This window comes from Strix aluco, chromosome 2, assembly GCF_031877795.1.
Source record: "Strix aluco isolate bStrAlu1 chromosome 2, bStrAlu1.hap1, whole genome shotgun sequence".
NCBI classification, from domain to species: Eukaryota; Metazoa; Chordata; class Aves; order Strigiformes; family Strigidae; genus Strix; species Strix aluco.
This window is the reverse complement of record NC_133932.1, coordinates 78246841-78260307: the sequence shown is the minus strand read 5'-3', so window position 1 is coordinate 78260307 and position 13467 is coordinate 78246841. Positions and strand designations below refer to the sequence as shown.

Genomic DNA, 13467 nt, shown 5'->3' with positions numbered 1-13467 from the left:
GGGAGAGGCAGGAGAAAGAAACAGCATGAGAAAGATCTGTCCTATTGCTTTGCTAATGTGCTTAGAAAGCTGAGATTCCATTAGGGAAAGGCTGACATGTGGGTGCAGATGTTTGAAATGCAGAGAGGCTACTGAAAACACTGTAGGGCACTACTATTTTGTTACCATCACAAAAAACTTAATTCTTTTTCTAAAACACTTAAAGCTCAGAATCGCACACGCTGCAGAGATGAAACTAGCATCCGCACGGAGCATAGTGGACTGCTTTAAATATGATTAATTGCTCAGCTCTTGCAACAAATAGTGACTCTTGCTTTGGTAAACAGATTTATTAAGTGTCTTCCCAAGTTGTTAGTGTATGCTCTGAAGTAAAATTCTCCTGTTTCTCCTGGAGCCTTGCTCTAGATAATGTACTCCAAAGTAAAAATAGTCTGCAGAAGTATGAGTGCAGTTGCTAGCTTGCAGACTGTTTCTTCACAGTACCCCATAAATCAGCAAAGGTACTGCCTCCAATCTTCACTTGGGTGAAGAAACTTGGTAGCTGCCCCATCCTATCAAAGGGAGCCATGAGTGGAAGGAGGCAAGGGGAACACTTTTCCCTCAAGATTGTAAGAAGTGTTTTGTTACTGATGTAATGAGTTGGAGTTGAAGAATGGGACATTGTAGTTTTTCCCTCCTAATTCCTCTACCTTTGTTAATCCTGCTGTTCATCCAAAGGTAGATTAGTAAACAAGATGACTATTGATCTACCTTTTTCCACTTCTACCTTTTCAGTTGTTCTACTAAAGAAAGATTGATTGTCCCTGCTTTGTGTTGACTAAAACATGTGGAAGGTTGTGATACAAACCAACCATTTAATTCTGCTAAATTTTCAGTGGCAAACAAATTACTCTTATTGGCTATTAACTGTGACAGACTAGCTTTTTTTTGTCTTATAGAGCGCTAAGCAGGTTTTCCTCTCAAAAAGAAAAGCTGCTTGAACTTGAAAAGAAGTTAAGCAAACTTTTATTTGTACTTGCTGGTTATCTGCAGACTTGATAGGCTAAAGAAAGTCTTGTTTTAAGAGTGATTGAATTGTTCTGAATAGAAGCCTGCAGAGACAAGCTTTCCTAGAAAAGGTCCAAAAGAACATACTATAGAGACAAACATCATACCTTCGATTTTCAAGGTCTGGCCAAAAAAGCCACCACCTTGTTTCAGTCAGCCAAATAATACGGTCTTCCCAGCATTCAGCTACTCAGAACTGAAGTTTAGCCAGATCTGTGGTCTTAACTTTGTATGAGACACTAAGTTACTAGTTTCTGGTCTTTACTATTTTGGAGGGTAAAACATGGTAAGTACTTGCAGAAAAATTCTGGTGGAAAAGCCTTCTTTCCCATCAGTATTCTAGAAGGTGCTTGACTGGGAAGTTATCTGCCAAAAAATAACCATATAGGAAAAGGCTTTAGGAGCCAAAGCCATTCTGGAAGACTCTCCTCTAGATTCTTATCTGTAATGTCTTCAGGACTCTGGAGGCATTTTCTTGCTTGTCCCAGCAAACAGAACTCAGTTTCAGAGTATTGCTGCATGACAGCCTTAACATAGTCTGTTTTTTCCACAGTATCAGTGATCAGGCCTATAGATACAATGGGGAGTCCTTTCCTGTTGATGAGGTCTTTGTCAGGTAAAATTGTGTGTCTTTTTAGCAGCCAACAAATTTCCAGAGCTTCATTCATGGGAGAGAGAATTTTGAGATTACTTTTTCTTTTTTTTAAGGTTACAAAAATAAATTCATGTTTATAAGTGAGAATGCGGACAAATGAAAATCTTTATATGTGTTGAAAAGTGCATTCTCTTAGTCTTGGTTAGAAATGCAGTCTTTCATGCCAGGTTGGTGTTTCTCTTCTTTTAAAGACTGTTCATTTCAACCTGGATCCTTCCATTTTAATTATAGTTGAAATCTGTGGATTTTTGAGGCCACTAGTAAGTGAGGGCATTGCTGTATTCAAGTTTTGACCAGTTGGTAAACCAAAGGGCAGGATAGAGGAGTAGAGGAAAGGGTTCTATTCCCCCCCCCCACCTTGGCTGGTGTTTGCTAACCCAGTATCTAATCCTGTAGATGCTAAGGGATGGGCTGTTTTTACAGTCATTGTAGACTTGAAGGGGACTGCAAGTAAACACCCTTCACCAAACCATATGAAGGCCACTGAAGAATTGTTTTATCTTAGTCCTCACATAACTATTTGGGTCATCAAATTAAAAAAAGTAAGCTTTAAAATAGGCTTGCAGAGAAATCTACTTATGCTGACTCTGTAGGTTGACTTGTTTATTTGCATAAATTTTTATTTAGGTTTTTGAAATGCTGAGTAAAAATAAACGTGGAAAATATGAGATGCTATTATGGCTTTCACAGGTCTGCTTTTCATGTGGCTTAGAAATGTTTTCATTATTTCATTTTAGGGTTAAATGCTGTAATTGTGTGGCAGTATTTTTTTGCAGATAGCACTTTAAAGGCTGTATGAATACCGCACACTCACTATGTGCACAGATTTATTGTGTTATTGGTGTGTGTATTTTAGTATGAAGCTGCTAAAGACCTTTAGGTCAGATGAAAGATGTGTTTTTGGCAAAGCAGTAAATTTGAACCTTTTTTGCATCCATTTGATTTTTTTAATTCAAGACTGTTCAATGCCACAAGCTTTTTGTTGTGTTTTGTCTGTCTCCTTTTGGCAGTGGTGCTGGCAAGATTTGAGGTGGTTGTTTTTTTTAGCTACCTTACAAAGGATTTACTCATTAGCCCTATTTTATGGGTTGAGCTAATTGTGATTTGTCTTGCTGAGCGGTATTATGCAGTTTGGGCCAATTAAGTGAATCCACTTACACCAACGGATGTTGTTCCAATGTGTAATATTGATTTGAGCTATAAAAGGAGAATGACTTGTTTGATTAGATTTCTTTGTCTAAACAATGCTTGAGATCTTATCTAGTGTACCAAACAGAAGTTTCTCTTCACTGAGCTTTTTTAAATTGCTTATTAGGTTTGATTAATACTGTATATGCAGTTATAACAGTTTCCCTATATATAAATTTTGAAACGGTACAGAAGAACTTGGTGAAAAATGTGACTTGCAACTCAGTATAACTGTCTCTGCTGCATGAATATCAACTTGTATTGAGACTTGGGGATGCATAGGGTGACCTACTCTGAAAAACTGGGACACTGGGGAATCCCAGACATTTACCTCCTCGGAGGTGAAGGAGTGGGGGGAGTGTGTGTGTGTGCGTATGTGTTAATTAGGCATTTACACTGAAGTAAATGGCATCTGTCACATGATAAGCATCAGAAACTGCTGAGGTATATAAAATCATCAGTGAAAACTATGTGGGTGATATTAAGCACTGTTAGGAAACACATGTAGATCTATTTTTTTGTTTCTCCATTGGCTGTCATGACAAAGTCAGCCTTTACTATTTGGAATTAGATGAGAATCACTATAAAACAAATTGTGGAGAAAAGTACTTCTGTTATGAATCAGATCCATAAGAAGGTAATAAACTCTGGAGTCGCTGAATAATTATAATGCTAGGGATCTGTAAATTATCTTTAGGGTCTTCCATTGTTTTATAGATTTCATATGCACTGAAAATAAGTGTTTTAGTTCTTTGCCTTAAAATAACTTTTCATACATTCTGTTTCCATACCAAGAAAACTTTTCTGTGTTTAAATGTTGAGGGGCCTGCATATGTAAATGTGACTTGTTTATAATACAGATTTCAACTAGCAATCTGCAGCAACTGAATGACTCCTGGAGAAGGTTACCTTGATTCTACTGTGTTAAACAGAGCATCTCTAGGAGTGCTATCTATATTTTTAGGTAGTAAGTTATTAATTTTGATCTCTTGAAATTATTATTATTTGAGATACAGGTTTGATTAAGGGGATAATTCAGTAAATTCAGAGTATGGCTGGGCAAGAGAGCATGCTGCTGTCAAATGAGTACATGTACCACCCTCCAGGGTAAAGAAGAGCTAACATAATCTAGGTAGTTTGGGTACTCACTAGCAGTCCTTCTAAATTGGGTTATCTCCAGCAAAGTGGATATTGAGTATTTTAATGGTGCTTATATCCAAAAATTTTGGTTATGGGCATATTTATCTTCTGGGATATGATGCCAAGCCCTGTCACCAAATCTAGTTTATAAATGTTCCTGAAATACTGAAACATCATGTAGAAGAAGGACCTCCAAAACCAATCACTGCTACTGTTATGTTACCCCTTACCACACTCTGCACCCTGAGAGCTGTTGCAGCTTGGAGCGGTGCTTGGAACCAGTCCAGGATGAAAATCGCTGGTTAATCAGCCCCGGTGGACTCCTCACTTTACATGCCTATTTGCTGGAAATGTGGTGAAGAAACACAAAGCTGTTCCTGTGTAAAGATCTGGCAGGATTTACTGGTTTAGGTGCCTTGCCGTGAAGGTGGCTTCTGGATTTAAACTAGCTTTGGATACAGGTGGCCATTTTCGTGCAGTTTTGCATCTGAATTAATAAGCTTGTTGGACTTGAGTTAGTTCTTGTACCTGTATGTGGTCATGAAGAACTGTGCAATAAAATCATTGTTGTACTTCAAATTGTGTCCAGTTGTCGTCGTACCTTAATCCAGAAGTAGTTACACTACTTAAGAGTATTCATTCTAATGTTTTTCTGCTAGGACTCCTTGTTAAATCCAGAGTATTATTAGTAGCTTATTTGTCATAGATGCAGAGCTGAGGAGGCTGTGATGGGCTGGTTGGGTGTTTGTGGCTGGTGCGGGTTTGGATTTCCAAAGGTGTAGCAAATCTATACAGGGCTTCAGATGACTAAATTTTAGTTTTTGAATTAGGTAGAGGTTCTGCAAAATGATGATTCAGTAGGTTTTGGTGAATCTCTTGCCTTGTTTCTGTTGTTGCTGCAATAAAATTAGCCCTTACAAAATACACTGCTTCAAATATACTACTTCTACAGAAATCAAACTGCTTTTATACAAATAAGATGTGTCTTTTCATGATTTCTAGTTGTTTGTACTCTCTAATGTAACAGTGTACTGTCTAACATAACAGGTCCTTATAGCTGCTTTGAAATGCATCTTTTGAGGCACAGGTAGCCCGATGTGATTAAAACTTGCAGTATAAACCATTAAGCACTTTAAGGTTTGTCTGCTTTCCCAGCTTTTGTTGCTATCCATTCATGCTTGAGATTACGGGTCAATTCTAATATTTATGAAGGAATTGCATTTTTTCAGGAACCTCCTGGGACTTGCTTCTTTGTTTTTTTGACATTGTTTTTGTAAACTAAAACAGAAAAGCTAGAAATTACACTTCTTGAAGTTTTAGCTGTAGTAAGTTAGGGACAAGTTTTGAATACCTAGGATTGTGTGATTTAAGTCAAGCACTTAAGCAACCCTTGACTTTGAAAATAAACATATTTGAAACTCACAGTGCTTGAGGAAGGGGAGTTGCTGGATTCTTTGGACTGTCTGGAAATAATGCATTATAAAGTCAGCTTCTGCAGAAAAAATGGTTTAGTGAATTATTATGTGAATTATGTATCACTTGGTAGTAAGCTGAAAGTTTTAGCTGCCGCGTAGATTCAAATGGTGGCTTTTGTTATAATGTTTGCTAGTAAGTATGGTTAGTGTAACTGCGTTTATATTATACTGTAAATTCTGTAGTGTATTTATGTTACAGTATTTGGAGTATTCTTCATGAACTACAGGGTATTGTGAAAGAAATTAAATGCTTAGAGAGGGAAACTGTCATCATGAATTTTTAAGAAGAAACAGATCTCTCTTTCCATATTATATGTAGACCGGTGTAATCGTAGTTATAAAAAAGTAGGCATGAGAAGGATCCATAGGTTGAAGAGCTGTCACTGGAACCTGAAAATCTGGAGGTTTTGAACGAGTGGGGAGGAATGGAGACCTCCTTCTTGTCCTTCAGAGATTTGCTTGACGCTCTGTGGCGGTGTATCAGGTAATATGAATGTGAATAGCTACTGTTTTGCTGTTTTGTTACATCTATCTGTGGTATATTAGGGTACATGTAAGGCTGAACTGGCACTAACGATTTGCAGTAAGGAAAACAAGGAGAAATGGATTTGCCAGATTACAGGGGAATGCGGGAAAGGAAGAGTCAAAACTCCAGAGAGTTGAAGTAACAATGAAATGTTTCAGAAGGGAGAGAAAATAGTGGGGTAAAAATGCATAAGACTGTTTATATGTGTAAAATCAATGTTTCTGCAGTATCTTCTATGGCTACTTCTAGTACTAGTAGGATTGCTGGTGTCTCATACTGAGAAGTGTGTAGGTGTGGTGTTTTTTCTCTCAATTCCTGAAAATAGCTAACTATATTAAGTTAGTCCTTTTCTATAAGGGAGCTTTTGGTTTTGTAAAACATACATGCTTAACTATGCTTAAGCTTGAGTAATCTTGTTTAGACATGTAAACCACACTGGAATTCAAAACAACCTTAAGCATATAAATTGATAATGCAAATAAAGGTATCCAAGGGCCATGCTGTTTCTTGTACTTAGTGCTCCAGGAAGAATGACAGACAGGCTAATCTTGACAGCATTTGATCAGAATAGGTTACTGACTTAAGTTGCTGAGGTATACTTACTAAAAAAGCATTAAAATCCTGGTGCATGATTGTCTGTGCTAGTGCTTAAGGTTTTTTGGTTTTGCTTTGTTTCTAATGTGAGGCTAATGCTGTAGTGTTAAAATAAAACCATTGTGACTTTACAGAAGCAATAATTCAAATGTGAAATGTGTGGTGATTCCAGGAATTTATGTGAACTCCGATATGCTCAAGTATAGAGCAAATTCAGAAGCTATTTAAGAGATGCTCCCAGAAAGAAATTTGGGATTAGGTGGCAAGTTAATGTTTCTTCCTTGTGGTAGGATTAACTTTTGCAAAGTTCAGAAAAATGTCAATAAAAATGAAACATGAAGAAAAAAGTAAAATGCTTACTGACTCCTGTGCTTGTTATACGTGTTTGTTATACTTACCCTGAATATTTATTTATCATTGTATTATTCAAAATAGTGTTTGACCACTGCTTGTCACTGTTTCTAGATTCCCCCCCCCCCGCCTTGTTTTTCTGAATGAGCCAATAGTTTGTCGGCTACATTACTTCTAACCTTAGCTTGTCATATTTGACAGCCTTCGTGCTACTTGCAAATAAAATTCCTTTTCACAAAGAACAAAATTCCTTGCTCATAAACTAAAAATATTTTAAATTTCACATATGTGAATACTCATTTTCTAAAAGAACACCCTTTTAAAACAATTTATTCTCGACTTCAAATGCTGAAGATGATTTCAAAGATTTAATAAAAAAGTTAAAATTGATACACATTGGAAATGTCAAACAGTATAAACAAGTTACTGACACATAGCTAATATAATCTTACACAGTTTAAGCAGTGGCATGCTTGCTTAAATACAGACTGAAAGGGAGCTTACAAAAGGAGAGCAGAATGAGGAAAAAATGATTGTTTTGTTTCTCAGGTCTGTGTGTATCTTTAAAGGAGAAGTGTTCTGAACTCTGAAAACATGTTGAAAACCAATCTAATTAAACTCTTGTAACTTTTTCTTCAAGGTAAGCATGTGTATGAGTTGTAAGTAGGCTTCTAACTTCAAACCTAGGTATTTTATTATTTCTGGTAAAATGTTGGAAATATTTGTCCCTTTTGTATAGTTCAGGTTTGACTAAAAAATGTTTGGCAAATGCATATAAATGAGGATACAACGGATTAGGAATCAAACATGAGCCTGCTTAAATAATTCTCAAGATTTTCTGGTTCACGTGTAGTGATATTGAACTCTTTAGTCATAGGCTTTAATTTGTGCATGGTGCTGACCTGATGCTGTGCAGGGACACTCACTGCATCCCTTCATTCAATTCACTCTAATTATCCCCAACTTCCTGGGGAGCCTGCTTAGAACTGGTCATGAATGTTTGTTATTAAGTATTAAGATATTAGACTACCCTGGTTACATGTAACAAAGTAGTTTTTAGTCTGAATTTACATATAGATGATCAGTATAGGAAGCTGAAATCATATTTTTCGTGATTTTATTTAATCAAATTCAAAATAATATATTGGAATAATAAAACATTTTGACAGTGACTTAAGCTCGGAGTTAAATGAAATGAGATTTAATGTTATTGTGTGAGTTCTTGTATGTCAATGTTGGTAATTTCAGTGTGTATTTTAGAGTGGTTATGGTATGTAAATTATCCTTGAAACAATCAGATTTGTGTGCATATTTCAATGTGATGGTAATTATTTTTGCTGGGAGCATCTGTTAATACAGAATATTGCCTCTTCAGGTTCATGTGAAAATGGCGGATGAAGCTGTCTGTGTTGGCCCAGCTCCCACCAGCAAAAGCTACCTCAACATGGATGCCATCATGGAAGTCATTAAGAAAACCAGGGCCCAAGCTGTGAGTCTGAATGAGTCTATCTGCTGCAGCTGTTTCATATATAGAAAGCAGAAAAGCCAGAGTTTGTATTTTTTTTTTAAAGGTGTGGGGGGGAAGTGATTGAATATGCTATTCCAGTTAGTTCATGTCACATGAGTTAAATGTGTCTGAAATCGCTACTGGAAATCAAAGGCTTTGTAGCATCTGGCAGCACTGGTCGCTGATCCTGCAGGTGGCTGCTGGATTCAGCTTTCACACCAGGGAGCAGCTTCAGTTCATTTCCAAATTTGCTGGGGGAAAAAAAAATCCCAATTAGTTTTGAGCACTAACCCTTTATATGCCATAATAGCTTTTTTGAACGTTTTACAAAGTGTTTTCCAAAAAGGCTTTTGCTTAAACTTAGTTTGAATCACTTTCTAAATTATATAAATGTTATTTTCAGAAAGGTAAGGTAATAGTGCATCCCATAATTATTTTTGTTTCAGAATGTTTACAAATGCACGTTAGCTTATATGTGTAAATGTGGGCTAGTCTGCCTTCCCTCCAAATTGGCCAGAGATTCAAAGCTTAACAGGAATTGGTTGGAAAAACTAATGTGTAGTCATGTTCACATGCCTAATGTTCTTTGTTCTATCAGTGAAATAAATGTGTTATTCAGAGCTACTGTACACAGAGCATTTATTAAAATAAAATTTGATGGGTGTACATGAGCAATGCTAATTACCATGGAACAGTTTGGATCAGCATTGTAATATCTTTTAAAGATGACGTTTTGGTATAGTGCTTTCAGGGGCCAAAAACTTTCCTATAAAGAAAAAACTATTTCCTTTCCCCCGAGTTTCTGAATGTGGAACCCAGTTGTTGAGGCCCTCTAAAAGAGGGAAATAAAATGGCTTATACACTGTTTATTGGAGTATATTGGATCAAGAGTCTTATGTGAATTGGGAAAAGTAAAATGGAAACTTTCTCATGCTCCTCTCAAGTAGTTATTCTAGGTGTGCCTTGGGTTGTGAACAGCAAACTAAGCATGTAAGGATGCATGATTTAGGCTAATGAGACAGTAAACTCTGTTCTCCATCAAGGGTCGCTAGAGGTAGGAGGCTTATGACTGTGGACCTTAAGACCACTGGTGTGATCAGTGCTAGAAATATTGTGGGATGAGAAGTACTCCATAGTGATTACTGAGAAGCGTGTGGATGAGTATATATGTGGAAGTCCCCAATGAGGTAAATGTGGTAAAACAGAGTTAAAAACAGCAGAAGGCAAAACACCAAATGGAGTGTGTCCGTTGCTCTGCAAACAGCACCTTTCTCCCTAGTTAAGTAAGGAATGTTTGTTTCAGAAATGGCAGTTCATCCAGTGAGTCTTTACAGCTTGATTTAGGACCAATAAATCAGTGTGTTAAGATGGTTTCTTAAGGCATTCAACTAATTTAAATGCTTAGTGGTCTACTTCACCTTCCCTAGTATCTGAGAAGGTGCTAGCAAATTTGGTGTCTGACTTCAGAGCTCAATCAGCTTGACTCTTTTTTTTTTTTGTTTGTTTGTTTTATTTTCAAGGTACACCCAGGCTATGGATTTCTTTCAGAAAATAAAGAATTTGCTAGACGTTTGGTAAGTTATTTCTATTTGCTTGGCTGTGAATGATGCACCAGGTGGCATATATTCTTTCCAAAGTATCTGAGGAATCAAGATACCAGTTCAAGGCAGATCTAAAAGATACTTTAAGATAGGAGACTTCAGTATGCTTTCTGTGCATGTGGGTTTCTTGGATTTTGAGGGTGTAATTGCAGCCTGTGTTTTCTTTTGGAAAAAGGGAGGTGCCTGTTTGGAAGAACTTTACCAAGGATGTAAGGACCTTTTGGCATTTTCACTTGTGCCTGTACTGTTTATGAGGCTGCTCTGTAAAACTGGGTCACTGAAATGATCTAGGTTAAACGTATCTGTTTTTAAGTGATCATTTCAGTGATTCATAGCACAGCTGGTGAACAGCTGTATCAGCAGCCATGAGAAGGTGCTGAACTGCACTTTCAGGATGGGAATAGAAAGCTGTTTAAAAACTGGCTTCTCTGCTGGTGGTCATGTATTGTGGAGCTGTATTCTCTGAAAGGACCAAAGAGAGTCAAGAGGGTGCTGTTTTCACTTCATGTCTGAATTTATAAAAATTATTATTCACAGCCTCTTTACTTCAGTGGGGGTTTTTTTATATCACAGAAACTGATATGTGGCTGTTTTATGGATTTTATTTTTTTCCAAAAACTTTCATGCAGCTGCTCATAAATTTGAGCAGCGCTAGGAGAAAGTTACGTGCTCAATGTTTGAGCAGTCTTGAGTGGATGTTGTATGTGTAGTCACTGCAGATCATGTTATTGTCCATTGGTTTCACTGAGAATAAGGACAAGCACATATGCTGAAATTTCCAGTAAAAAGCTTTTGCAGTTACCAACTTCGTTACAGAGTAAACGAACCATGTAGCTGAAAAAACATCTTGTTTTACAGGCAGTAAGATAAACTTGTTGCTGGTTTTGAGAGTAATTTGCACCTTTTTGATTCAGAGTATAAAACGCAGATGAGGAATGTGATTCTGTAAAATGGTAGCTCTTTTAATTCTTAGAATTTGTGGAATAGCTCTTGTTTCCACATCTCTTTCTTGACTTATGTCCCTTTTGGCATGAGTTCTAATTGCAGTACAGACCGTTACTGTTTAGGTGGTTATTTGGTGTTAAAGAATACCACCTGCTCATTGAGGAGATTATTTGGGAATGAAATATCAAATTTTTATACTTCGCAGTTGCTGTGCTTTTGAAAAAGCCCCCAGATAAAAACAAGTGCAGGTTCTGTGTGATGCTGAATGCATCCTGCTGGTTGCTGGGTGGTGGTGGTGATGTTAAAGTTGAAAGGAATTCAAAACACTTCGTGTTTGCCAGGATTTACCAAATCTGGGGTAATCTCTTACATGCTATTTTCATGCAGTTTAGCAGCTTTCTTTTATCACTGTTCTGCTTCATGTACCAGAGCCTCTTTTTAGAGGGAAGATTCCTGGCTTAATTTATAACAAACTCTGTTCCCACTGGATTAAACCAGCAGGATAACTGGCTTTAGTTGGCAGTTCCTGTTTTTTTAATAACAAAAAAATTAATGAAACAGAAGTGCTTGCTCATGCTATTTTGCTTTATATTTTGCTGCCAAACTTTGAAATTTGATAGTTATTACTCTAAACTGGGCTCATTTCCTAGTAATCTGGTTATTATTTGGTGATGTAAATTATAATATTGGTGACATGACAATCTGGAACACTTTTTTTTTGCAGGATTAAGCAGAAATGGAGGATGTACCAACATTCCTGTAGATCCCCTCCCCCTTTCTATTTCTCATCTTTTCACTCAAATCTTTGGAACAGTGAATTCCTGAAATAATGTGGTGACTAGAAACATGTTCAAGTTTGGGTTGGTGCTAACAGTCTCAAAATAGCTTTTTAATTATGTTTCAGAAACCCAGTCTGTTCTGTTCTCTAAAAATATAATAAAACAAGGTAGTTCTACTTTGCTTTCTGAAAATTTAAAGTCTCAATTAAGACATAATCATGCTTCCCTTCATGTCAGTGGCTCTAGAATATCAAACCCCTAGTGAGAATTGGTGAAATGATCTGTTTTTTTATCACTGAGGGCTGCTTACATATTTTTTCAAGATTAATATATTTATGAAGAAAACTTGCCTGCTGTTTCATTTCTTTATTAAAGCCTGTAACAAATGTTACAAAACTGTTGTGAAGTTGCCAAAGATGTGTTTTTGTTGTTTTCTTTCTCCCTATCCCTTTCTCTGCACATTCACTATTTTGTTCTTTTGTGCTGAAAGTAGTGATGAAACTTGTGAAACCTGGGCTTGTTTCCTGATGTGTATCTGTACTTTTAAAACAAACTACCTAGATTCAGAAATAGAGAAATACACTAAACTTTCTAAACTTGGGGATCTGTCTGTAAGAGTGGTAATGAGCTCAAAGCAAAGCTTTGTCTTCAATTAACACATGGAGGGTCAGTTCACATGTAATCCCACTGTGCAATTTGAACAAAAGCATGTCTTTTTGTTCGTTATTGCCTAAATGATTCATGGAATAGCACATAGCTATAGACAATCCTTGTGAAGAATTTGATGGATACATTTAGAGCAGTGAAAATTAGTGGTCTTTTATTTTTTTTCTTCTCTAGAAACTTAATTTTGTTCTCTCTTAGAATGGGGGAGAGCACAAGTAAATGATCCGTTGTTTCCAAAACAAGATTTCCGAAAAGCAATCAGTGGGTGAATATCTGGCATGTTGTTCATTGTGATCCAATAAAAAAGTTGGTTCATTCAGTCCCTTCCTCGCGTGTATCTATTCTGGTCACTGTTGATGGCTGACAGAAAAGGAATCCATGGCATTTATATCAAGTGGGTATGTCAAAGATTTCTGAAACCCTAAGGTCAATTTCTTAAAGATTGGTATTTTAATGTGAAGGTTTTTGAAAAACTTTTAGAATAACTACGTTATAACTAATGTTGTCAGCATTATTGTGTAGAATAACAAAACATGGGTTTGTGCAAGTGTATGTAGTTCCTTAGAATTTTACTTTACGTTCTGATTTTAATTCAGAAATGTAAGCTATCCAACTTGGAATTCTTGCAGTGCTTTATAAAAATTATCTATACATTGAAGTTGTAAAATTCAGTGCATAAATTGTTACTTGTAGTTTATGCATGTAAATATATTTGCGTGTGAGCAATTTGCTTCCTTCAAGGAGTAATTCTATAATTGGTATTGACATAAATCTAAAGATGCAGTTAAAATCTATTGCCACATTGAGGGGGGAAAAAAAATGTTAGTATCTTTTGCCAGGTGCTATGCAGAACTGCAAGAACAATTTGTTCCTTCATGTTCTAGAAGAGTTTGCTAGTGAGTTCTGTATTTAGGTTAGCTTGCTTAATGTTTCCCATTATATAAAATTAATGCAGACCCTTTCTGAGAAGCTCTGTCACCCCTGTTGTCTGCA

The 13467-nt window shown here is 36.6% G+C and overlaps 1 protein-coding gene across 4 annotated transcripts in view; it reads left to right on the top strand.

Moving 5' to 3' along the window:
* The window catches only part of PCCA (propionyl-CoA carboxylase subunit alpha), a 289977-nt gene that overhangs the window by 32214 nt on the left and 244296 nt on the right, over window positions 1-13467 (top strand). For 2 of the 4 annotated variants that reach the window (XM_074815378.1, XM_074815377.1), the window contains exons 3-5: window positions 7526-7616; window positions 8352-8465; window positions 10004-10057. In XM_074815378.1, coding sequence (XP_074671479.1) covers window positions 8364-8465; window positions 10004-10057 — 156 coding nt within the window. In that variant the 5' untranslated portion in view covers window positions 7526-7616; window positions 8352-8363. The remainder of the gene's footprint in view (window positions 1-7525; window positions 7617-8351; window positions 8466-10003; window positions 10058-13467) is intronic. The other 2 variants (XM_074815375.1, XM_074815376.1) reach the window with 1 other exon arrangement.